The sequence below is a fragment of the Pelophylax lessonae genome, assembly GCF_965119305.1.
Source record: "Pelophylax lessonae genome assembly, chromosome: 5".
Classification (NCBI taxonomy): domain Eukaryota; kingdom Metazoa; phylum Chordata; class Amphibia; order Anura; family Ranidae; genus Pelophylax; species Pelophylax lessonae.
Window position 1 is genome coordinate 142,328,529 of NC_138772.1, and position 27,461 is coordinate 142,355,989.

Sequence of the window (27,461 nt, forward strand, 5' to 3'; positions counted from 1 at the left end):
CCCTGGGCTGTGGTTGTGGGGATCTGCGGGTGGGGGGCTTACCGGAATCTGGAAGCCCCCTTTAACAAGGGCGCACCAAGATCCCGGCCCCCCCTATATGAATGGGTATCGGGTACTCCTACCCATTCACCAAAAAAAATGTAAAAAAGGAAAAACCACAGAACGCAGTGTTTGACAAGTCCTTTATTAAAAAGAAAAAAAAAAAAAAACAGTGTCCCTCAATGTAAATCCATTATCAATCACGACGCCTGCTGACCTGAAAAATAGAAAAAAATTCAAAAACGCTTCACCTCTTCTGAGAGTACCCACTGTATGCTGTGCTTCAGCTTTGACAGCTGTTTTATAGGCAAGGGGCGGAGCCACCTGGTTACGTAACCCGATGGCATCGCCCCTTCTGACGTCACATGACGTCATGTGACGTCAGGGGGCCTCATGATTGACGATGGATTTACACCGAGGGACACAATTTTTTTTTTTTTAACTTTCAGTGCTCATTGGCATCTATGGGAAATATTGGTCAGCTTGGCATGGCACTGCTCCCTGCCTTTGCAGTGGTTGTAAACCCACACTTATAACTTTTACGTATAGATAAGCCTTTAATAAGGTTTACCTATAGGTACTATAAATATCTCCTAAACTTACACTGTTTTCATGCAACCGATGACATCATTGGCGCATGCACTCTGAAGAAATGGCCGCCCGTGCCATTTCTTCAGAGCCTTGTGCCGTGACCGGTGACTCCTGCGCGCATGCGCGGTAGTGGCGTCACGCGGCTTCCGCCAGTAGCATAGCCGGAGTCCGCAGACCAGGAAGGAAGAGGGCTGAAGATGGATGCAGCCTCCAGCGGAGACGACGAGGGCTTCGTTTGGAGGTATGTGTCACATAATGTGCTAGTAGGTGATGCATACTAGCACATTATGCATTTACTTTGTATGGAAGAAAAAAAACTTTTTAAAAAAAAAGGAAGAGTTTACTTCCTCTTTAACATTGGCGTCTATGGGAAATATTGGCCAGCTTGGCATGGCACTGCTCACGAACTATAAGTGACAGAGACACAAAACCTGGGGAGCACCGATAGGGGACCCAGGACTTCAACATATCTATACTGTACATTTTAAAAGTGGGGTAAAACCTGTACACTACACTGACTGCACTAAACTAACTCAACACACTATCCACTAACTACCTGCCTAATCACTATTGTCACACACTATACACGGCAGCAGTGTAAGCAGCTGCCTTATATAGCGTGGGGCATGGACTTAGCCCCTGAGCCATGATTGGCTAAAGGCACCCTGCCTTTGGCCAATTATGACTCTGACAGGACATTGTGTTGTGATTGGCCAAGGTCAGGTGCATGCTTTGGCCAATCACAAACACTTACTGCACTGCAATCGCGCAGTGCATTATGGGGCTCTCATCTGTGAACGAACCTCCCGCCGAGCGCCCCAGGTGTTCGAGTGTTCGGCGAACACAGGAACACCCGATGTTCGAGTTCAATCCTCAAGCCCATCTCTACTTGTGGGTGGAGATTATTCTATTTTTTTTTTTTTAAGTTGAGTTGTGCACAGCAGTGTATATGCGCCTATAGAAATTTCTACAGCTGTGTTCAGATCCGTAAAATGTACGCATAATGCATTTAAATTTAGCACATTTTGCTCCTGTGTGCACATAAGCCCTAAAAAAAGTTTTATTTTTTTTTATTTTTTTTTAATGTTTGCAAGACTGCAATATTTGAAAACTAGCAAGCCTCCATGCATACTGGGCTTAAAAAAAAATGCAGTTTCCTTGGCAGAAACAAACTCTCATTTAGAGCGTTTTTATACACAGTTTAGGCGAGTTTAGCATTTTTTTCTGCCAGAAAGCTCCAATCAGAAATGCAAACCAGAAGGGTTTTTTCCTTCCTCTAAACGCTGAGCTCATAAAAGGCTTGTAATCGTCCTAATGTGCATGGACACATAGGATAACATTGAGTTGCTTTTACAGGCAAAATACAAAACTCCTGTAGAAGCAGCGATTTGTAAACCAGTGTGCATGGAGCCTTAAGGAAAGGGCAGAATTGCATCAGGTGAAAAGGTTATTTCACCCTGTACTAATACATTGGGTAGACTGCTGGTAACGTAAAATACACGTTGGCTCAAATGGTACCATTAAATCATTCTCTTCAATTATAAACCCAGGGAGTCTTCAATTTTTTCTATAAAGCTTTCTCTGCTTAGCTGAGGTGAAATTACTTATCAGTAAGGACATCGAGTCTACTAGACTACCAAGCCTATTACATGCTGTTGAATTAGACATGATTTTCCTCTGTACACATCCTGCAACCTTTCAGCAAAGTAATGACACTGGTAGAACAGAAGACAAATAACCGGCAAATTCTTCCACAAACTCTGCCTTCAATATTCAAGACTGTTACAACTTTTAAGAATCCTATATTAATTTAAAATAAGTGATCCTAAATAGGGATGGCCTGGATGTTCTAATCGAACGTAAGGTTGACTCGAACATTGGGTGTTCGTGTGTTTGTCGAACACCTGGAGCGCTCGGCGGTAAGTTCGCCCGCCGATGAGTGCCCCATAATGTGCGATTGCAGTGCATATGTGCTTGCTTATGATTGGCCACAGCATGCACAGCATGCACCTGACCTGTATGCTTTGGCCAATCACAGCACAATGTCCTGTCAGAGCCCTGATTGGCCAAAGGCAGGGTGCACTCCACACTATATAAGGCTGCTGCTAACACAGCACCCCGTGTATAGTGTGTGACAATAGTGATTAGGCAGGTAGTGTAGTGTACAGGTTACTTTTAAAATGTATAGATATGTTGTAGTCCTGGGTCCCCTCTCGGTACTCCCCAAGTTTTGTGTCCCTGTCACTTAACCACTTCTAGACCGGAAGGATTTGCCCCCTTAATGACCAGGCCCTAGTTTGCAATTCGGCACTGCGTTACTTTAACGGACAATTGCGCGGTCGTGCGACACTGTACCTAAACAAAATTTACATCCTTTTTTTCCCATGAATAGAGCTTTCTTTTGGTGGTATTTGATCACCTGTGCGATTTTTATTTTTTGTGCTATAAACAAAAATAGAGCGACAATTTTGAAAAAAAAAAAAACAACAATATTTTTCACATTCTGTTATATGAAAAAAAAAATGTAAAAATCAAAATTTTTTAACATTTTAGGCCAATTTGTTTTCTGCTACATGTTTTTGGTAAAAAAAAATTTATTTATAAAAAAGCGTATTTTGATTGGTTTGCGCAAAAGTTATTGCGTCTACTAACTATGGGAAAGATTTATGTCATTTTTAATGTTTTTTTTTTTTTTTAATAGTAATGGCGGCAATCTGCGATTTTATGCGGGACTGCGACATTGCGGCCAACAGATCAGACCCCTAACTGACATTTTTGACACTTTAGGGGGTACCAGTGACATTACTACAGTAATCAGTGCTAAAAATATGCACTGTTACTGTAATAATGACACTGGCAGGGAAGGGGTTAACAGTATAGGTGATCAAGGGGTTAAATGTGACCCTAGGGGAGTGATTCTAACTGTATGGTGGTCCTATATAGCAGGATCACATGAGCTCTGTTTAAAACAGCTGACAGTCCTTCTCTCTCAGCGGGGAGAGATCAGGGGTGTCAAGCGGCAATCGGAGCTGCCTGACACCCGCATCGGCTTCCCCGCTGACGCACGCTCGCCCCCTAGCTCCTCCCAGATGAGCGACGTAGACCTACGTCATTCTGCCTGTACGAGTCAGCCTGCCCCAGTAAATATAACGCGCGCCCCTTAGCAGCCTTCAGGAGTGCGACGTAGACCTACGTCGCTTTGCCTGTCCGTGCCACCCTGCCGCAGTAAAAAGGCGGCGGGTGGTTAATATTTGTGAGCAATGCCATGCCAAGCTGACCAAGATTTCCCATACACACTAATCTTACTCTTAAAGATAGGGAGCAGTGCCATGCTAAGTTGACCAATATTTCCCGTAGATGCCAATGAGCACTAAAAGCTGCAGGAAGGGGGTGAAAGTGCCCTGTAATTAAGTGTTTAAGGGGAATCCTATGACAGAATAACATAAAAATAAACGGCAAAAATCTATTCCAGCTCTTTGGAACCTGGCACCCCAAAGCATCCTCCCCATGTTGGAGGCAAGCGGCCTGGTATGGTTCAGAGGGGGGGAGGGGGGGCGCTCGCTCCTCCCCCCACCTATCCTGGCCTGCCACTGCCAGGCTGAATGCTCAGATAAGGATCTGGTATGGATTCTAGGGGGACCCCACGCCGTTTTTTTTCTCTGTATTGCTGGGAGCCAGCAATACATTACAGCCGCGAGCAAGTTTAAATGCCATTTTTTCCTTTAGAAATGTCAGTATTGCTGCAGCAAGTGCCATGCATCATACAAATATGCCACTTTACAGGCACATTAAGGCCCCTCCCCCCCCAGACATGATATTTAAAGGAATTTTTCATTTTTATTGTTTCACTTTAAGCATCATTAAAATCACTGCTCCTGTAAAAACGATTGTTTAAAAAAAAAAAAAAAAAATTGCATAGATACATGTCCCCCAGGGCAGTACCCGGGTCCCCATACACTTTTTATGGCAACAACTTGCATATAAGCCTTTAAAATGAGGACTTTTGATTTTTCATGTTCGTTTCCCATAGACTTTAATAGCATTCACATGTTCGTTAGAACTTTTTCTCTGTTTGAGATATTCTGGTGCAAAGTGAATAGGGGGATGTTCAGCCCATCACTAATCCTAAACCCATCGCTCAAATTATGGCAAAAGCCCGGTGCATAGTATAAAGAAACCATTAGTGAAGCAAAAACAACTATAAAAGTACAATTTCATAACACTGGATATAATCGGTAGTTAACATGCTAATAGGACTGGATTTCTCTATAATACAAAGTTTTACAAGAAGTAATACTATGAAATAATGGTATCCAAAAGACACAAATCATTTACCCTTTTTGATCCCTACATAGGTAGGTTTTATTATCTGAACCTCCTAGAAGTGCAGCTATCAGATAAGTGGCATCTAAGGGCCTATTTACACCAGAAGAGGATATGCTTTAATACACGTGTCTTCATGCGTTGAAACGTGTTGAGGCAGCCCATTTATTTTGAATAGACTGTAAGGGCTTGTTTACACTTGACTAAATCTCTAACGCTTAATAAACGCTCCCATGGCGTTAATATGGGCATCAGACTCGCTTTAATGAGCTTTAGTATGGGCATTAGACAGGCGTTATTGAGGAGTTAAAAATGCTCCCCCAAACGCTCATTGGACAGTTCTGAAGCGTTTAACGAGCGTTAAGGTGTGTTAACTGTTCCACAAATGCCTATTCCATTACAGTCAATAAGCTTTTCTTAATGACCAGCAACTGCCTGCCAGAGCATTTGCGAAGCATTACAATAGACTTGAATGGGAGGCTGTAAAAGGCTTCAAACGCCTCCTGAGTAGACATGAGGCTTTCATTTTGAAGCAACCAGATGCTAACGCTTCATGTTTTCATAGTGTGAACAGCACTATGTGCTTTCTATTGTATAATGTGCATAGGCGTTTGAGGGGTGTTTTCAGTGCCTATCAAATGTCTGCTTTTAATGGCGGCAATCTGCAATTTTTAGAGGGAATGCAGCATTGCAACGGACAGATCGAAACCCCTAACTGACATTTTTGACACTTTTGTGGGTACCAGTGACATTACTACAGTAATCAGTGCTAAAAATATGCACTGTTACTGTAATAATGACACTGGCAGGGAAGGGGTTAACAGTATAGGTGATCAAGGGGTTAAATGTGACCCTAGGGGAGTGATTCTAACTGTGGGAGGGGCGTGGCTTCTGAGATGACCATAGAGACATGTGATCCTATATAGAAGGATCACATGAGCTCTGTGATCATTTCAGGGAGGACAGTCGGCTGTGTTTACAACAGCCGATTGTCCTTCTCTCTCTGCGGGGAGCGATCGCGGGTGTCAGGTGGCAATCGGAGCCGCCTGACACAAGCCTTGGTGCCACCTAGCTCCTCTCAGGTGAGCGACGTAGACGTTCTGCCTGTACGAGCCAGCCTGCCGCAGTAAATATAACGTAAGCGGTCGGGAACTGGTTAAAATATAAAATGTAAATAGTATGTAGTCTTATGTCCAACCAGCAAGTGGCGCTTTAGTCTGCATTTCACATATTGAGCTGAGCTGAAAAGAAACTAGTTGTTCACCCTAATACAAAAATCTCTAAACATACTGGCATCAACGATCTAAGACTTACCTACCTAACCCTGTAAAGAAGAAATCGCTATACATACCTTTTCTGAAGCCGATCCGGTCCGGTCTCCAGCAGTGGAAGCTCTGCAGAGGACACAGCCGCTAACGGCTGTGAAATAAATGGGAAGTGATGTCACCGATAGAGTTACTATGGGGCTTCCGTTGTCGGCTGCCTTTCCTGCACATGTCTACACAGAGAAGCCGCCGCTCAGAAAAGGTATGTACTTTCTATACTGGGCTAGATAGGTTAGTCTAAGATTGTTGATGCCTGTAGATTTAGAGATTTTAGTATTAGGGTGAACTTCTACTTTAACCACTTGCCGACCGCCCACAATATATTTACTGTAGCGGTCAGCCCCTCCTGGGCAAAGTGATGTAGTACTACGTCGCTCGCCCAGGAGCCTGCTCCCACCCCCGCTCGTTCCCCTGCATCCCCGCGCGTGTGACCGTCGGACCCGATGTCCGCCGGTTACTCACGATCTCCCGGTGGAGAGGGAGAAAGGAAGGCGGCTGATGTAAACAAAGCCACCTGTCATTCTCCCTGGTGTAACTGCAGAGATCATACGATCCTGCTATGCAGGATCATATGTCTCTGTGGTTACATCAAAAGCCACACCCCTTTACAGTTAGAAACATGCCCCTAGGGACACACTTAACCCCTTGATCACTAATAAAATTAACCCCTTCCCTGCCAGTGTCATTTTTACAGTAAGGCTCCATGTACACGGGACGCTGGAAATGGCCGTTTAGGAGCAGTTGGGCGTTTTTTTTAGAAGCCCCTGAACCCATCTACATTTTATCTTATCTGTCCATGTACACCAGGTCGTTTGCGGGCAGTTGCGTTCAGGGACTTTTTTTAGAACGCAATTAATTGCGTTCGAACGTGTGTTTCCCGGCGTTTCAAACGCAAAAACGCGACCGAACGCGTCCGAACGCGACCGAACGCGATGACCCGCGTTTGGCGTTTGCGTTTTTCCATTTTAAAGGGGAATAATTTTTTTGACCTCTAGGAACGGTTCTAAACGCAAATGCCCGCAAACGCCCGCTAAACGTAGGTAGGTACAACTTGCAGAGGAGGGTTTACTTCCTCTTTAAAGAATTGGAATGAGTCATCATCATAGGGAATCATCCTTTATTAGATGGCATGCTATGAGGTTTTAATCAGAGAAAGGGAGCTGCAAAGCAAGCTTTGCCTTTTTGGTTGACCCATAGTGCTTTGGAGATAATTGTTATTAGATTCAATTATTATTTGTAAAACAAAACAAAATAACATTGCAACCTATCTCAGAATTGCCTGCACTAGGGACAGTCTGTACCACTTTTTGCTTTCTTCTATTTCTTTCAAGTTGGGGGGTTCTAGTCTTACCCCTACCCTCCTACCCCTACCTACTTTCCTTTCTCATCTATTTATTTACTTCTTTGCTATTGCTCTAGAGAGCTTTATTGTGTTTTTTGGTGCTTGATTGGGTTCCAGACCTATGCTCCTATGTTGGCTTTTACCGCCTACTATCCCTTATAATCTTAATACTAAGTGTGTTAAAGTGTAACTCCACTTTTGTTGAGAAAAAAAACATTCCCCTATGAGTGATCTATGTACATTACAAGGATTTTAACCACTTAAGCCCCGGAAGATTTTACCCCCATTCCGACCAGGGGGTATTTTGCGATTCGGCACTGCGTGAATTTAACGCACAGTTGCGCGGTCGTGCGACGCTGTACCTAAACGAATTTGACGTCCTTTTTTTCCCACAAACAGAGCTTTCTTTTGGTGGTATTTGATCACCTGTGCGATTTTTTGATCACGCGCTATAAACAAAAAAAGAGCGTCAATTTTGCAAAAATAGCAATATTTTTCACATTTTTTTATATGAAATTCCCCCCAAAAAAAATGTAAAAATCAAAATTTTTAAAAATTTTCGGCCAATTTATTTTATGCTACCTATGTTTGGTAAAAAAAATCGCAAAAAGCGTATTTTGATTGGTTTGCGCAAAAGTTATCGCGTTTACTAACAAAGGGAAAGATTTTTGTCATTTTTGTTGTTTTTTTTTTTAACGCGTAATGGCGGCGATCTGCGATTTTTTTTGTGGTACTGCGACATTGCGGCGGACAGATCGGACCCTTGACTGACATTTTTGACACTTTTGGGGTTACCAGTGACATTTCTACAGTAATCAGTGCTATATATATGCACTGTTACTGTAAAAATACACTGGTAGTGAAGGGGTTAACTTTATTTGGAAGGGAGGGGCTGTGTGTGTCCCTAGGGGCGTGGTTTCTACTGTGATTGGCTGTGGCTCTAGCTGTAAAGACACTGATCAACGGATCTACATACCAGATCCGTTTTATCAGTGTCTTTGCAGCGAAGAGAATGACAGGCAGTTTGTTTACACAAGCTGCCTGACATTCTCCCTCTCCCCCGCCGATCGCCGAGTGACCGGCGGACATCGGGTCCGCTGGTCACACGCGCGGGGGGGTCCGTGACCACGCGGGAGCGGGAGCGCGCCCCGGGGGGCGCGCGCTCGCTCCCTAGACCCTCACAAGCAAGCAACGTAGCCCTACGTTAGTTTGCCTGTGAGGGGCTGACCGCCGACGTAGATAGTCGTGCGGCGGTCGGCAAGTGGTTAACAAACTTTGTTGCAGATTCCTACCTTTTGTTATTCTGAAGAAATCATTGTTTGTTCCTCTGTGCTAAGTGGGTGAAATGGGAGTGGTTTCATAATTATCAATCAGCTGTGGCAGCTGAAGGGCTCTAATGAGGGAAGCTGCTGGGCTTGCATCCCTTTAGACGTGTTCCTATTGGGAGTATTTCACCAAAAATTATATTTTTGTTGCAGGGGATGCCAGAAATCTGACTTGTATCTTAGGCTGGCCATACATGTTCAATTTTCTTGTACAATTTTCTGTTAGATTTACCAAAAACCATATAATACGAGGTCAAAACTAAACAACACTTTACATTTTTTCCAATTAGGCAGGCCTTTGTACTACATAATTGAAGGTAAATTTAAAGAAAATTATACAGAAAATTGTAAGAAAATTGTATAATGTATGGCCAACCTTAGGCAGACTTCTGGGAAAATTGGTGAGCCAATCACACAAGCAGGAAATGATGTTTCTGGGGTGTGGTCAGTACATATTCTGTGTACAGAACAGCTCCAGGTAGCCATATTGCATTGCATTTTCAGAAAATTACAACATCTGCAACATCTGCAGCGGCGCACGCTCGTCCCCTAGAGTCTCCTGAGCAAGTGACGTAGTACTACGTCGCTGTGTCCAGGAGCGGCTGCCTGCCGCAGTAAAACTGCGGCCGGTCGTTAAGTGGTTAAGAGATTATTTCCATTTGCCGGTTGGTTAGCGTGGCCATAAACATCCTAATTTCTCTCCCAATTCAAAACCAATGAAACATAAAGGCAAAGATTTGGCAATCTGAGGCTACCAAAAGGAGAGATAATGAATTCTTTTAACATTGGAAACATTTTTTATTGCAAATAGAGAATTTCCAAATTGCCGGACGATCTATATGCTACGGGGCAGGCTTTCATACTGAGAGGAAGACGCCAACTGTGTCCTTGGAGCAAGTCACACAGCAGATGAAAGCAGGTCCCAGCACTACAAACGACAGGCAGCTATCTCTACAATAGCAAAACCTTCAAGGCAAACAGAAAATTCTAAATTAATGAAACTACATAAAATGCGTACAAAGGAAAACGTGAGGAGGAAAATATTATTCCCGCAATAAAAAAAAAAAGATCACGATCAGACATGACTGCCTCGCACTATACGTCTGATCAAAATAAAAAAATCTTTGGGAGGTGAGTTTTACAGGGGTGTTCTCGCTTGGATGCAACATTTAATGTACCATGTAAAACCTGTCAGTAGCGCTACAAGCAAACACATGCTGCTTTTTCTGTCACAATCCCAAAATCAATTTTCAAGCTGGGAAGTGTAATGGTGCCACAATTCTGTCATAGCGACTCAGACTTCTAACACTTATTACAGTCAATAATTTTTACTCATGTTTCTAATCTTATTTCCCCTGCATAGCGCGGCTGGACCCCACAGTATGAGAATAGACTGCAGCCGTGTTCCAGGCCCGTCTCTACACTTCTGGGTTTAGTTCTTATCTTTTTAAAGGCGAACTGCACTAAGTATTGTTTGTGTTGAAAATAGCCACAGAAAATATGAAACCCACAATCCTTTCTTGTTCTGTTGTTGAAGAAATTCGATTTTTATGTTTTTTTTCATCAAGCCAAAAAACATTTAAATTTCTGATTCTCTGCCAGGGGTGTCAAACTGGTGACCCTCTAGCTGTTGCAGAACTACAATTCCCATGAGGCATTGCAAGGCTGACAGTTACAGGCATGACTCCCACAGGCAGAGGCATGATGGGACTTGTAGTTCTGTAACAGCTGGAGAGACGCCAGTTTGACACCTTAGCTTTATGTGATCACTCCTTAACCGCTTGCCGACTGCCGCACGACTATTTACTGTGGCGGTTAGCCCCTCACAGGCAAAGCGACGTAGGACTAGGTCGCTAGCCTGTGAGGCTCTAGGGAGCGAGCGCGCGCCACTGGAGGCGCACTCCCGCGCGGTCACGGACCCCCCCACGCGTGTGCCCGGCAGACCCGATGTCCGCCGGGCACTCGCGATCGTCCGTTACACCGGAAGAAAGGCAGGCGGCTAATGTAAACAAAGCCGCCTGTCATTCTTCCCTGTGTAAGAATGGAGATTACACGGTTCTACTATGTAGGACCGTTGATCTCTGTTCTTACATCAGTAGCCACATCCAATCACAGTTAGAAACACGCCCCTAGGGACACACTTAACCCCTCCCTCTCCAATAAAGTTAACTCCTTCACTGCCAGTGTCATTTTTTACAGTAACAGTGCATATGTATAGCACTGATTACTACAGTAATGTCACTGGTAACCTCAAAAGTGTCAAAAATGTCAGTCAAGGGTCTGATCTGTCCGCCACAATGTCGCAGTCCCGCAAAAAAAAATCGCAGATCACCGACATTACTCGTTAAAAAAAAAAAACAACAAAAATTACAAAAATCTTTCCCTTAGTTAGTAAACGCAATAACTTTTGCGCAAACCAATCAAAATACACTTTTTGCAATTTTTTTTTACCAAACATATGTAGCATAAGACAAATTGGCCTAAAATGTTAAAAAATTTAGATTTTTACATTTTATTTGGGGAATTTCATATAAAAAAATGTGAAAAATATTATTTTTGCAAAATTTACGCTCTTTTTTTGTTTATAGTGCATGATCAAAAAATTGCACAGGTGATCAAATACCACCAAAAGAAAGCTCTGTTTGTGGGAAAAAAAGGGCGTCAAATTGGTTTAGGTACAGTGTCGCACGACCGCGCAATTGTCCGTTAAAGTCACGCAGTGCCGAATCGCAAAATAGGCCCTGGTCAGGAAGGGGGTAAAATCTTCTGGGGCTTAAGTGGTTAATGTAGAGCAAGCTTATAGTGTTCTTCCATTTGAGCATCAAACTGTCAATCAGAATAATGTACAAGCAGAATATCCAGCAGAAAAGGAGTAAAGTTGGCCATATACTGAGCGAACTGATGAGTCAGACAAAATTCACTTAGTGGGTGGCCCTGTTGACACCCTCCCATTGCACATCCTTCAATTGCAAAATAAAAGAAGCTGGGTGAAAATTGTCAACCGAGCAGCTGCTGCATCCAATCAGATGCAGCTGATGGTGCCGGCTGTAAGGCAACAATAGCAGGCACTGTAGATGCGTCCATCCCGCTTTGTAGCATGCAAACGTAATGAAAAAAATTCAAGCATTAAAGAAAAACTTTAGTGTGTATATGGAAAGGAGAGGCGTGATACCATTTTTCATAATGTACAAGGGTTCAAAGCCCACCTACCAGTCTTGTTGCCCACTCCATGTATTGCGACATCATGACATCAGGTCCTAACGTTCTCAGGAACCTTTAGAAAGACATGCTATGGAATCTTCTGAACGCCATAGGAAAATGTTCGGGTCATCAGACAGCGATGTGGAGGAAAGACTTACCCACACCACAGATCAGAAAAAAGAAGACTTTGGACCCAGACCCATCACAGACCTCAATTTCAAGTAAGAAAACGCTTCTAGTTATTTATTTTTTTATTAAATAAAATATAAGGGACGGTGAAGGGGACGAAGGTTGTGGGCATTTTATCTTTATCCCGGAGAAGCCCCGGTCCGTGGCTGCTGTTACGTTTACTACTGCATGGGTTTAATGCTTTGTTTGGATAGGGGAGAAGGAATACATTGAAATGCTTACCTTATTCCTTGTTACCACCCACTTCCTCCTCTCTAGGCAATTAGTCCCCTGAAGTAACTTTGCTGCCTGGGCGATTGTTGCTGTCTAGCATCATCATGTACAATGCAGGACACGAGGTCGGCGATTGCCCTCCCACATCCTGTGAGTATCAGGCAGCAGAGGAGAGTGCTGACTGCCAGAGGGGCAAGGAAAAAGGTAAGTGTTTGTACTTATTCTTCTCCTCTCTAACCAAATGAGCATCTAACGCATGCAGTGCCCAGGAAGAGGGGGGGGGGGGCACTATGGGTACATTTAACAGCAGCCTGGCCAGTGGGTCAGCATGACAACCAGGAAACTACCATTTCCAGAAAATGTTTAGCAGTGGCAGCCCCATATTTGGTCTCTCTAATGCGCAAGTAACTCAAATAACTGCACCCTCTTAAAGTGTTACTAAACCCAGGACCCTGCATTCATTATATCTGGTCTCCCACTGTACACAGAACATGGAAATGCAATTATTTTAGTAAATATAAACTGCTAAATACCTTTTCTCGTTAGCAGTATATAGCAGTCTTGTGACTTCTATCACTGTCTGGTAAACAATTGTAGGAGTTGTTTTCATTCTACTCTGACTATCCTATGAGGCTGCATGACCCATGACTTTCTGTCTGAACAGTGCTGATTGGTCCTGTGCTGATCACATGCACCCTCCCAAGAAAAAAAAAAATCCTCCAGCAATACACACCAAGCTGAGCATGTGCAGAGTGCTTCCAAGGCTCTGTTCTAACAGGAGATGGATTGGAGACAGTGAAAGGGGATTATCAGAGAAGACAGGATCAAACAGCCTTTTTACACAATGCGAGGATTAACCCCTTAGGTTCCACAGTGAGTATAACAAGCATGCTTTACTGCATTTTTATTTTTTTTTATTTAAAGAATACAACACAGGCAACAAACCCCCGTAAGATAACGTAAAGTAACAAATCATCTTAGACAGCAAATTATTACAGCACATGGAAAAGAACATCATAGCAAATACCGAAACGGCAATGGAACGTAAAACCTGAAGAATACATACAATACGTGGTAAGCAGGAGACCCCAACCATGGTGTGATCGGACTCATAGTGGGGAAACTATCCCCATAGATTGTTTAGGAGGTCCCCTGAATATGCACTGCCCAAGTGAATAGACACTATTGTAGATAGAGGTTCGAGCCTGTGTGCATCCAGAAAAGAGGGACAGCAGGGGAGGAGAGGGAGGGGAGAGAAAATAAATAAATAAATAAAAAATTGGGGACCCCCCACCTCCAAAAGGGGAGAGGGGGGCAGAAATGTGCTCAAATGGTAGGAATGGCATCCCAGAAAGGACAACGGGCCGCAATCCTCCTGTTACACGTCCTCTACTTCGGGCCAGCGTAATCCAGATATTCATCCGAGACACGGAAAAGGTTCCAGTGCATCCACCTGTTCCAGTGTGCCTCCTTTACTGCATTTACAGACTCATTTTTACTGTTATGGGTTTAGTATTCCTTTAAGGCTTCAAATATAAATAATGAACTTAGCGATGGGGCATATACCAAAATAGGTGCTCAACATGTGAACGTCATATCATACTCTATTCTTGATAAATTATACTTCAGAAGAACAAAATGAATGTTTTCTACAAATGAACAGCAGCTCCCCTTTAGGCTACCAGCAAAGGATTGGGTTAACATGATGAATTTCCATAATGCTATTGTTAGGTCCAGCACAATACCATAATCACTCTGATGATACTAAAAAGGGAATGTGTTAGTATCGTTTATATATATTACAAAAAAAATGAAAAAAAAAAAACAGCTGTGTGGAAATTATTCTGTCATCTGTGTATTTTGTCAAAAAATGAAGAAATGCTGAATATATCTCTTGATTTGCAGCCCAGAGTATAAAAAAAAAAAAAAACTCACAAAAAATAATAGCACATACAGAGAATAGAGAATGATTTGCTAAATGTCTTTTGCTATGCAGCATAAGCAAAATGATTCTTGAATTTTTTTTAAAAAAAAAGCAAAATCTATTCTGTTCAGAAATTGGATATGTGTATGTTAATTTAGTGACACAATAAATCAGCACAGAGCATTAGAATGATTATTGTAACGTAATGTAAGACAAAAAGGGCTGACTATAAAGAGCATCCACCAACACACAAAGAAATGAATATTAAATTTTTTTTTTTTTCCAGACATGACCTGGTGTCACCCCGCTGTGAATCCTTTGCCCATACGTACAGGGAACCTGGGAGACAAATGACGCTCTCCCACTGTCTGCCTATTTATAAAACCAGCAACACTAGCTCTTGTATCCATATGGCAAAAATGTAATCAGAGCAGACAGCTTGCTCTGCCCAGATTTCCTGCTCAATAGGAACAGTCAATGTTAGCCTACAATGAAGATGTCAGGTCATTTTAAGAGTTCAAACATTTCACAAGTTTGACTCTGAAGGAAAAGAAAATGGGCACACAATCAAGTTTTTCCCATACTAACCAAACAATCATCAAAGTGGTAACTGCCCAAAAACAAAAATGTTATATATTGCAGATTACCAATCCTTAAAGTGGTAGTAAATTGGCACAGAAAAAAAAATGAAGTGGGCCCCCCTGTAGGATTAAGTCATAATGAGAGACTTACCTGTAAAGCAGATCCCACCCATGCAGCTCTGTCACAGATCCAGCCATCTTCACCTGGTCTTTCTATTGGGTTGGCGGGCTCTGGTTGTATGAACGGCTGGAGCCGCAGGCATGGAGCTCTGAAGGTACAGCACCAGTATGCCATCCCTTAAGAGCGCATGCGCCGGTGACGTCACCGGCAGCATCGCTTGTAAATATCTCCTAAACAGTGCACGTTTAGGAGATTTTCATTGTACTTACAGGTAAGCCTTATTATAGGCTTACCTGTATGTACAATTTCAAAAGTGGAGATTATTTCCACTTTGAATGTGATGACTGCATTTGGTTTCTATGTTTTTTTTTAGATTATTTTCCCATTATTTTTACCCGATGATCCGTTGTTTCTCAACAGAACAAGCTCTTCCGCATATATAGTAGGTAAAGGGGTGAGAAAAACCATTTACCACAGACAGGGTGCTTAAAATAATCAGCTTTTAATTATTTATATAAAACTTTTAACCCTAAAAGAAGGAAAAGCTGTTACAGTAACATCTAAGGGTTGGTAAACTGCAATATGTTAATTTTTTGGTTTGGGGTTTAATGCCACTTTCATTTCCCTTCATCAAGTTGTGATTTGAAGCTTGCTAAGCCTTTAGACCCCATTCACACAAGCGCGACTTGTCAGGCGACTTGGTCGCCTGACAAGTCGCGGTGGGTCGCTCGCCATTGAATAGTACAGGACCCGTTCTAATAGGAGCGACACAAGTCGCTCCGACTTAGAAAAAGGGTCCTGTACTACTTTGGGGCGACCTGGAGGCGACTTGCATTGACTTCAATGATATGAAGTCCATGCAAGTCGCGCCGAGGTGGCGGTGCACATCACAGGTCGCCCCAGCAAGTCGTGGCGCGCCAGTGTGAATGGGCGCTAATATACATAGCTATGAAATACAGTGCTGTTTCTTCAGTGTTACAACATGTGCTTGTCTTTGTACTATCTTTATTAATGCTATTTATGCCCTGCTGTTTCCATGGTTAGTTAGGAATCCTGCAAAATGAGAAAATACATACCTGAGTTTACAGTTGGGATTCTACATCTTACTTTCTATCAGAAGACTATTACACAAATTAAAAACTTTTAAGTAAGTAAAAAGGGAAATATCTGGCAAATGCAAAATTCCATACCATTTACCATTCCAAGACAGAAGACGGCATTTACAAGTGAGCATCCTTTCCTGAAATGATCAGTCATGTGTTCCAACCAGTTGGCTTCCAGGCCATTGATGGTGCTCTTATCCTTGGAGATCTTCATTGGGATATTCACAGTATAATACTTTCTGTACCTCTGCTGCATTTTTGGCTTATTAAAAAGAGCCAAAATCTCAGTTTCTGGAAAACAAAAATGTAAGGTATTAATATAATTTTCATTTTTTATGAATAACAGTTTACAGACTATACCTATAGTTCTTTTTTGGGCTGTAGCCTCTTCCCCTGCAAAGAACTTGGTGGGACCTGCTTAGGAAAGGGGTTAAAAAGCAAGGGACCTGTTGCAGAAGGGTAGAAGGGCAGGTGAAGACAGCACAGAGGGATCTGTTGGGGAAATGTGTCCAAGTGTGTGTGTGTGTTTGTGTGTGTAGGGGGAAGGGAGGCGGTGAGGGAAGGGGGGGGGGTTTATGTGAAAAGCAAAGAGAGACATGTTGTGTAGATGTGGGGTAAGAAGAGCAGAAAGGGACCTGTTGTAGGAGAGTGGAGGTGAAGGGGCTTGGTGTAGAGGGATGTGTGTGGAGAGCCTGGAGGGGCCTGTTGTAGGGGAGTGGAGGTGAAAGGGCTGGGTGTAGAGGTATGTTTGTGGGGAGCCCAGAGGGGCCCGTTGTAGGGGAGTGGAGGTGAAGGGACTTGGTGTAGAGGGATGTTTGTGGAGAGCCCAGAGGAGCCTTCTGTAGGGGGGTGGAGGTGAAGGGACTTGGTGTAGAGGGATGTTTGTGGAGAGCCCAGAGGGGCCTGTTGTAGGGGAGTGGAGGTGAAGGGGCTTGGCATAGAGGGATGTGTGTGGAGAGCCCAGAGGGGCCTGTTGTAGGGGAGTGGAGGTGAGGGGACTTGGTGTAGAGGGATGTTTGTGGAGAGCCCAGAGGGGCCTGTTGTAGGGGAGTGGAGGTGAAGGGACTTGGTGTAGAGGGATGTTTGTGGAGAGCCCAGAGGGGCCTGTTGTAGGGGAGTGGAGGTGAAGGGGCTTGGCATAGAGGGATGTGTGTGGAGAGCCCAGAGTGGCCTGTTGAAGGGGAGTGGAGGTAAGGGGACTTGGTGTAGAGGGATGTTTGTGGAGAGCCCAGAGGGGCCTGTTGTAGGGGAGTGGAGGTGAAGGGGCTTGGCATAGAGGGATGTGTGTGGAGAGCCCAGAGGGGCCTGTTGTAGGGGAGTGGAGGTGAAGGGACTTGTTGTAGAGGGATGTGTGTGGAGAGCCCAGAGGGGCCTGTTGTAGGGGAGTTGAGGTGAAGGGACTTGGTGTAGAGGGATGTTTGTGGAGAGCCCAGAGGGGCCTGTTGTAGGGGAGTGGAGGTGAAGGGACTTGTTGTAGAGGGATGTGTGTGGAGAGCCCAGAGGGGCCTGTTGTAGGGGAGTTGAGGTGAAGGGACTTGGTGTAGAGGGATGTTTGTGGAGAGCCCAGAGGGGCCTGTTGTAGGAGAGTGGAGGAGAAGGGACTTGGTGTAGAGGGATGTGTGTGGAGAGCCCAGAGGGGCCTGTTGTAGGGGAGTGGAGGCGAAGGGACTTGGTGTAGAGGGATGTTTGTGGAGAGCCCAGAGGGGCCTGTTGTAGGAGAGTGGAGGAGAAGGGACTTGGTGTAGAGGGATGTGTGTGGAGAGCCCAGAGGGGCCTATTGTAGGGGAGTGGAGGTGAAGGGGCTTGGCATAGAGGGATGTGTGTGGAGAGCCTGAAAGGGCCTGTTGTAGGGGAGTGGAGGTGAAGGGGCTGGGTGTAGAGGGATGTGTGTGGAGAGCCAGAGGGAGCAGAAAAACATGGGGCATTAAAAGGTATAGTGGGACCTGTTTTGGGACAGGGGGAAGATAAAATAAAGAACATGGCAGTTCCTGGTACATATGTGGTTGTAGCCAAGAGGATAGCTGATAAAACCTGAGGGTAAAAGAACAACTATGAGCTGAAATAATGGCACCCATGGAAGAAAATGGGCAAATGTAAGAAATAAAGTGGCTGAAGGAATGAGGGTTAAGAGGCACACAGATAAGGAGCAGCCCTATACGGCGAGGCACAGAGTTAGAGGGTAGTAAAGCAGAATAAGCAAACAGAGAACGAAGCCATGGAAAATAGGAAAAAACTTCCCTGCATACAATGTTGCTGTATTTATAATATGGCAAATGTTGCAGACACCTGTCCTAAATGTGTTTTGCCATTCATCATATTGATTTCATCAATGATTTGCAAATTAATTCCTATGAAGATCATCCACACACCTTTATACTCACCTACATACATTAGTCATCCTGCAAATGAGGATTATAGCTTACATTTTTGGTTTACATTAATGTCCCTCAATAACATGTGTCTGCCAGGTTAATGACACCACATGGGGTGAGTGCTTACCTTGGTCTCAGATCTGAGAGGGGATCGCCAGAAAGCTGGATAATATAAAGGGTACACATTGCAATAGAGCATACAGTGTGACGGCCCTGGGTCCCTATGCCTCCTATTGTCAGTGAGTAGTGTTTTGGAAGTCATAGGTCTCATTATGGCACCAAACATCACTTAATATAATGCAATATATGGAACGACTGAAAAGATTTTCAACTGTCCAAGATTTTGGACTGCGATCTACACAGACAAGACGCTGTTCACTTAACCACCACTTAGCTCTGCCCTGTGCACATGGTGGAGAGGGAGGGACCTACACCAGTCAGTATAAATGTAGAGCCCTAAGGACAATGGACTAGCTCTGAGGAAGGGAACATGTCTCCGGAAATGCGTTAGCGGTCCAAGTACAGGTACGTGTCCTCCTCCACATAGTGATTGATATAGATACGCGATTTTATTCTTCATGTTTGTGAGTATGTTTTTGGCTTTTTAATAAACTTTTTTAAGGTGTCGAAAAGTAATGCCCTAGGCGTTTGCGCCTCCATTTTTGTCTGCTTTGAATGACACCACATGCAGGAACCATACCAAAAAAATAATGTGGCAGATTGGATAGATTGGTACTAAACCCACCAGCTATGGCCAAAGTGTATACATATGAAATTACTTTCTTACCTGTTAGTATTCATTGAGTAATCAAACTGGTATGATGGAAAACCCTTTCCTACAGGATCCTGTGTACAAGGTCAGATTTGACCAATTCAATATGTAGGGGTAATTATATGGCACTAATATGGCTAGGCGGGTAGGGTGGAGTTGTAAAAGTCTGTAGGAGTCTATAAAAAGACTCTTGTTCCTTTTACAGATGATGAATTATTATTTTTATTATTATTATTATACAGGATTTATAAAGCACCAACAATTTGCATAGCGCTTTACAACATGAGGGCAAACAGTACAGTTACAATACAATTCAATACAGGAGGAATCAGAGGGCCCTGCTCGTTAGAGCTTACAATCTAGGATCAATTCAAAAGCCTTCCATATAATCCAGAACTAAAACTCAGGAACACCTGATGGACCTGTTCATATAGAAATGTAGCCAAATTTATGAAAGATCAGTCTACCTACTTAGTAGCAAAATCAAATTTAATTGAGTCCTGCGAGAACTTTCCAGGTGAGGTTATGGTAGCCTTAACTAAATTGAACAGTGTAGCCTTCCTACTCCCAAAATACTTCTAAAACAAACTGAAAGCTTCTATCTATTTTCTAATGACTTCTGTACTTACTTCTAATGCTGCAATTATCAGATGGCGTAGTCTCAGTTGTTATCTTGTCATGAACGAATACATCCTCATTTGAAACCTTGAAATTGAGCTCCTCCAATTGATCTCCTTTATTTAGAGCTGTAGACTCCACTTTGTGCTGCTCAATAACATCCAGCCCATCGACTGCTTTGGGCTGTTCATCATTTTCCGTTTTCTTTGCTGGTGAAGTGCTTCCATTAGTGCAATCGGACTTCTTATCAGCTGAAGTATTATCTTCTGTATCGCTGCCTGCTTTATTGATGGCTAAGAATTCGGGAGCACTTGTTTGACTCAAGCTATCAGATGGGCTGTAGGGTAGGTCTTTTGCAAAATAGTGTCCTTGTACTATCCCTGCAAACTTTGATCCCTGACTGGCTGCATCCTCGATCTGGAAAACAAAGCCATAGATTTAATACAGAACACTTCAATAGTATCATAAAAATAAGTGAAATATATGAAAAAAATGGTACCACAATATATAATACTCTAATAGTCTACTTCTCTAGTAATACTAATGTTGTATCCTATCCCCTAGAAAAATTAGCATTATAATCTTTATCAGCTGAGGGAGGGGCACATTTAATTTTTTTAGAACTGCTTTTAGTTCTACCTTAAGTATGAGTATTTGATTAGAATGAAGTTTAGAAGCTCTTGGAGTGCTGCTTTATGTGTGTAGCATAGATTTTTTTTTTCCTTTAAAATGTAATATTGTGGACAGACATGCTTTTTAATACAGAAGAGACATAAAATTGTGATTGTACCTGCCGCTCGCACTGTATGCTGAGTTGTTCACACACAGCTCGTATAATTTCGGCATCTGCCGAGATGAACGAATTTTCCCACATATGTGGGAGCGATATCATCTTTGCCTGATCAATCAAAACGCCTGAAGCTCAGAACCCAGAAGAAGACTGGCCAAAGTTTTTAGTGGCCAGCAGGGAGCTACTGGACACTGTATAAATGGAGTGAGGGTGAGTATAGTTCTGCTTTAAGGTTATATTGCAGTAAAAATTGAAAATTATATCTTGAGATGCATACAGGGTCCACCTACTCAGTATTTCACTTTTATATCCAAGTTTTGCTTCAGAATTTTCATCAATTGCACTACCCTTTGCTATTATTCTGAGAACCCCTAGTTATGGACTAAACACATCTAATGCAGATGTTGTCTTGTACACAAAGAAAGCTTGATGTAAAAAAATGTTAGGGCTTAGAAGTTACCTATAGTAGTTTGAATAGAATTACTTTAAGCTGTTGGTGTGAACTGGCCCAGCCAGTGACTCAGTAAACCCTGAAGTAAAAGCAAGCTAGTAATGTCAGGAAATACCAGAAATGGCAGGCTACAGAACATAATGCCCATATAACTAAATTCATTTTTTAATCAGAGTCCCAACAAGAGGATGCTGGGAAGAGGACGAAGATGGCTTTAAAAATGTCTTCTTCCTTTTCATTGGTCAAAATTGAAAGCTCCCATACATACTCTCTAGGTAATAGTAATAATATGATTTTTATAATAATAAAATTCAAACAACTATATGCACTCTATACTGACATAAGGTTACCATATTTTCAAAATAAAACCTGGGGAGACCTTGCTGACCAAGGCCACTCTTGAACCACACTCAACCCCCCCCCCCCCCCCCATTTTTAACATGAGCACTGTGCAGGGGTTCAGAAAAGCTTCTTCTTGCATAGTTATGAAATTTAAAAATTGTTAGGAGGAATACCCTGAAGATTTCAAGAAGAAGATTGTAACACGTGCCATCAGCTGAACACCTGGAGGCATGGCCAATAAAGTAGGTGGTACTTCACAGTGCATGGTCTGTATTGTGGGAGTGAAATAAGTCTCAGCATTGGTGTCATTGGAATTAATTCATTTACTTTAATCTGCAGATACTTACTTGCGAATTATATGTGTCCATAGGCATGCACACAGGCTGTGTTAGTGGTGCCTAGGCACACCTTAATCACTGCGTGCGGCACCATTTCCCCATACTGCCCCGCCTCCTCTGTACCACCCCACCACAGCACTGTCGGCTTCCATCCTCCCCTCTCCTGCCGCCTGCTGTGTTTACTTTGCTTCAGTTTTTGAAGAACAGGAAGCTGCTCAGCACAGAGCACTTCTGATTAATTCACTGTCCAGTGCAGCTGAGGCGGCAGAGAAAGAGACTGAGGAATCTCTGTCCTCAGTCCATTTCTTTGTCTCAAAATTTTCAAAAGTGAGATATCAGAAAAAAAGTAAAAATAAATAAATAAAAATGAAAACTACTGACACCGTCCTCTGCCCTGCTGACAAAGCCCATTGCTCTACTGACTGACACTGTCCACTGCCCTACTGACAATATAAACACACGCATGCATGTTTGGGCTCTGTGGTATATAGGCTGTGCACAGCTATGTCGGTGTCAGTGCACTGTGGTTAGTGCATCTTATCCCACCTTTTTAAGTCAGATTAGGTAATAGGATAAAGAGCATTGTGTAGTAACACATAGAAACCATCCAAAACTAAAATACGATTGATTGCCTTAGATAACTGCACTTTGAAGACTAAGGTGAGTTGCTCATAGGTTCAAGGCTGCTCTATCCCTTCAAAATTAAACAAAAGAAAAAAATATCTCTCTTGGGACTTTGTTGCAGCCAAAAAAATAACAATAAATGTTAAAAGGCAAATTGTCTTTGTACAAAGAATATAAAAGCTCAATTTAAAAGATACTGCACTTTGCAAGTCACTGTTGCTCAATGTACACTATTTTACTGCAGAAAGAAGACAAGGCCATATTCTAGGACACATAGGGAAATTAGTTCGTTCTATTATAATTCAAATACAACTAGTAAGTAAGTAACAGGCTTGTATGATAAGGCAAACTGAAGTTAGAAAAGTACAGTAACCCTCAATATTACCCCCCCCCCCATGATGGTGTTCAGTTTTTACTTACCTAAACACACACTCCCATCCTGTGCTCCCTCTACCATTCAACCTGGGACTATAGATCAACTATCGGGCTAGTTAGGTGGCTGCTACTTCATTCTATTGGTAGAACACATGGTTTCACTCACAGAAGGAGGTATATAATTAGGAATTTATTTTCTGTACCACCAGCTCTGACACTGGCACTGTGCTCACTGCCTTCTCACTGGCAAACACAGAAACTGGTTTACCAGTGGCAGTTCTTCTTAGAGCGGTTCACACAGAACCCTCCTTGCCATTATGACACAGAGGAGGTGATCAACTACACCAGTCTTGAGACTCCTCCTGCAGTTCTTGCCCCAGCTGGCACTGAAGATTTCTCCTTATCACTCTCATGTAGTTTTCAGCAGCTCTTTCACTTTTTACTAGGAAGGAAGGTGGAGTTGGACTTGGGGGTGGAGGGAGAGCTTTGTACTGGTGGTGGGGTTGGGGGGAGAGCTATGTACTGGAGGGTTGGGCGTAGAGCTATGTCCTCTGAGATGTTTCTGGGTGTAGGAAATAACCTTTGCTACCTACTTCTGAGGCCTTCCCTTTGGGCAGGGCTGCTGTTAGAAATCATGGTACCGCCTACCTGACAGGGCTCTCTCCCCCTCCCAGCCTGGGTGGATATGTAGGTGCAGGTGTGTAACCCCAAACATGGATCCAGCTGCATAAACAAACAATTCATTCACGTGGTTTTACATTATTAGGAGCCTGGGATGGGGGGCTAAATATCACAGGTCCAAACAGATCCTTTATTTCTCTTTTTTCAGGCAGAGAAAGTGATCAAGGACACAAATCCCCAATCATTTCTTTGCAGCCTCAGCTGCTACAGAATGAATGAATGAATGAACAAGATGCATTCTATACACCCTGTTCATTCACAAACTGAAGCATAGTAAACATGGAGGGGGGATCAAATCTGTATACAAAGGGGATTCTGGACTGGAGAGAGGGTGATCAGAGCAGGGGAGGGGGGCCCCATTCCTGAAAGCCAATCCCCCTGTGGCTCCCCCTGCAGCAGCTTTTGAGACAGAGAAAGTGATTGAGGACACATATCCCCAATCCTTTCTCTGCAGCCTCAGCTGCTACAGAATTAATGAAAAGGATGCGCTCTATACAGAGGCTCCCTGTTCATTCACAAACTGAAGCATAGTAAACACGGAGGGGGGGCAGAGCTGTGAATGAAGGGGAACCTGGACTGGAGACAGTGTAATCAGAGCGGTTTCCCTATTTTTTGTGCTATAAATAAAAAAAGAGCGACAATTTTGGTAAAAAAAAATCGCAATAAGCGTTTTTGGATTGGTTTGCGAAAAAGTTATTGCGTTTACTAATTACGGGAAATATTTATGTCATTTTTATTGTTTTTTTTTTAACTAGTAATGGCGGCACTCTGCGTTTTTTTTTTGTGGGACTGCGACATTGCTGCGCACAGATCGGACCCCTGACTGACATTTCTGACATTTTTGGGTGTACCAGTGACATTACTGCAGTAATCAGTGCTATAAATATGCACTGTTACAGTAAAAATGACACTGGCAGGGAAGGGGTTAACTTTATTGGTGATCAGTGGGTTAAATGTATCCCTAGGGGCGTGATCCTAACTGTGGAGGGCGTGGCTTGTGATGTAACCACAGAGACATACGATCCTACATAGCAGGATCGTATGATCTCTGCAGTTAGATCAGGAAGAATGACAGACGGCTGTGTTTACATCAGCCGTCTGCCTTTCTCCCTCTCCTGCGGGAGATCGCGAGTGACCGGCAGACATCGGAGCCGCCGTTCACTTGCGCGGGGATCACTGCGAACGAGCGGGGGCTCGCCCCCTACAGGCTCTTGGGCGAGCGACGTAGCCCTACGTCGGTTTGCCCAGGAGTGGCTGACCGCCGCAGTAAATAGTCGTGCGGCGGTCGGTAAGTGGTTAAAGTGTCACTAAACCCACATTATGAAAAAAACCTATCAATAAATGGTGTCTTACATGCTGTTCATAATCAATCAGTCAATAAGAGATTTGTTTCTGTATTCTGCAAAAAACCCGGTTGATCCTGCTCTTCTCTATCTCCACCTTCTGTTCATGTCCCCAATTTAGTTAGGGAGTTTGCAGCTGTGTTGGCAACTCCGCACATGCTCAGTTTTCAGTGAGTTTCTATGCTGATCATTTCCTCCCTATCACATCTGAACAACCCTATGTGACTATAGAGTTACACATGTGGGTATATACACAATAGTAAATGACAGCCCACTCCCTCCCTCCTCCTCCATGCCCACTAACTAGCTAAACACAATTAGGGCGGGATATTACATATAGATTAATGGAGGCTTCACCTGCCTCTTATTCTAAGACTGGCTGGAGGGTCGTGACACAGCCTGTGACTGGTAGAAATCTGCCCACACCATTTTTTTCTAAAAAATAATAAATATTTAATTTCAAATATTTTTTTTTTTTTAATTTTGAACATGTGACCAGCAGCAGAGGACTAGAAGCCCCTCCTGTTTATGTTTTCCACCAGACAGGCTGAAAAAAGAGCTGGGTCATGTGACAGCTGTATGTTAATTAGGAAAAAGGTACTGTTTTTTTTGTTTTTTTTTCTAAATAATTACAGTGCCATCATCCACATACAGAAGTAGAAGGGGCAATGTAAATGAAACAGTGTGTGTTTAGTATCACTTTAACAGATGTGTGTCCATAAATTCTATATGGCACCCCTACACATCGCCAATCGCAACATAGTGCAGTTTGGTGCAATACGATTTTTCAAAAGGGTCGAGGAATTCTTTCCCCTTGTTTCTTGTGGTTAGGGCAGCCTATTGAATGCACTTGTGCACACACAGATGTCAACCAAGCCTAAGGGATATAAAAAGATGTTTTGGTTATAAATAATTTTCTCTGTGTGATGATAAATTAATTTCCTCTAGCTTTGATCCAACAATCCACTCAAACTACATACTGAAATGATTTAAATAGTATGTAATAATCACTAACAATAAACTTCTTTTCTTTGTTGCTGTTTGGGCTGTTAAATGTTTTTGGGTATATTTGCTTGAATAGTGCAAAAAAGAGGTTGGCCAGTTGGACTACAACCTCTCCCCCCTACATTTTGGAGATGAGGTTCTGGATTGGGGGGAGGGTAGTATTCTGTAGTCATTTTCTAGGGAAGATTTCTCAACCTTTTTTCAATCAAGGCACCCTTTAAAATTATGCAAAATCTTGGGGCACCCCATACTAAAATGTAAAAAAATAAACTAATAGTTTTACATAATGTAGCAACATTTACACGTGTAGGACACCCAATATTAGAGCTGATTTATTCTTACAAAGAAAATACATCTTTGCACACTGGTACTGACTAGTGTTCCAATGTTTTTCTTCTCCCTCAGTTTCCCTCCCTCATTCAGCTAATGTGACCCCCAGCCCTGATAGAGAGGGGCAGGGGATGTCAGTGCAGTGTAGGTGCCCAACGTTCTCCTTATCAACCAATAACGTTATTAGTTGTTAGGATGCCAGGAGATAGAATGTTGTAATGGTGCACATGGAAAACAGGTGGTTTTATGTAACTAAAATTCAGGTTTGATCCATGCACTGGCTTGTATATAATTTTTGAGGAATTGTAGGCATTTTGCCAAGGCACCCCTGAAGAAACGTGAAGATACCCCAGAGTGCCTGGGCACCTTGGTTGAAAAAAGACTGTTCTAGGGGGGCTACCCGGGTATGATGCATGAGCGTTGTGATCCTAGAACAGGAAATGTCTTACTGACAGGATCATCAGGTGGAAATTAAGAAAAATAGCCTGACAAATCTAAGGACTGCTAAGCTGAAATTAATTACATTTTGTTCTTGGGTTTAGATACACTTTAACATCACTGCTGATGACAATGCAACAGTCATCACTGACTAACCTGATGCAAAAATTGCTGATATGCTACAACACATAACACACTGATTGGAAGTGATCATTCCTTATTAGCTGATGAAAGTTAATTTCTCAGTGGCTGTTATAGGTTACTGAACATTATTCACACCATTAAGCAGGCCTAAATCTGATTTCCAGAGAGGCTCCTGCAAGCTAAGCTGTAGAGGAGCAAAATCAGATCAGGCTTGTTTGCACCAAAATGCGGTGAGGAAAGCCCGTGTTCTGTGCGCATTTCCCACACTGTGTTCAAAACACACTGGGTTTGATCTGCTGTGAGCGTCAACATATTCCTAACAACACCCCAAATGCAGATCGCAAATGCAGTGTGTTTGCATGCGCCGGATTGCACAGTACTGCAGTACTATGTGATCATGTACAGCGTGTTTTCCAAAAGTATTACATGTACTACTTTTTGTGCAATCCACTGCAATTTCACCCCTTTCAAATGAAGAGGCTGAAAATTTAACCATACTGAGTCGCACAGGAATCGCACAGATTCAGGTGTGAACCGGCCCTAAATATAAAAATTAACAAC

The 27,461-nt window shown here is 43.1% G+C and overlaps 1 protein-coding gene across 1 annotated transcript in view; it reads right to left on the reverse strand.

Moving 5' to 3' along the window:
* The window catches only part of RFTN1 (raftlin, lipid raft linker 1), a 488,302-nt gene that overhangs the window by 88,720 nt on the left and 372,121 nt on the right, over positions 1-27,461 (reverse strand). Inside the window, exons 5-6 of the mRNA XM_082259172.1 lie at positions 20,051-20,456; positions 16,365-16,568 (exon numbers count right to left, since the gene is read on the reverse strand). Coding sequence (XP_082115298.1) covers positions 16,365-16,568; positions 20,051-20,456 — 610 coding nt within the window. The remainder of the gene's footprint in view (positions 1-16,364; positions 16,569-20,050; positions 20,457-27,461) is intronic.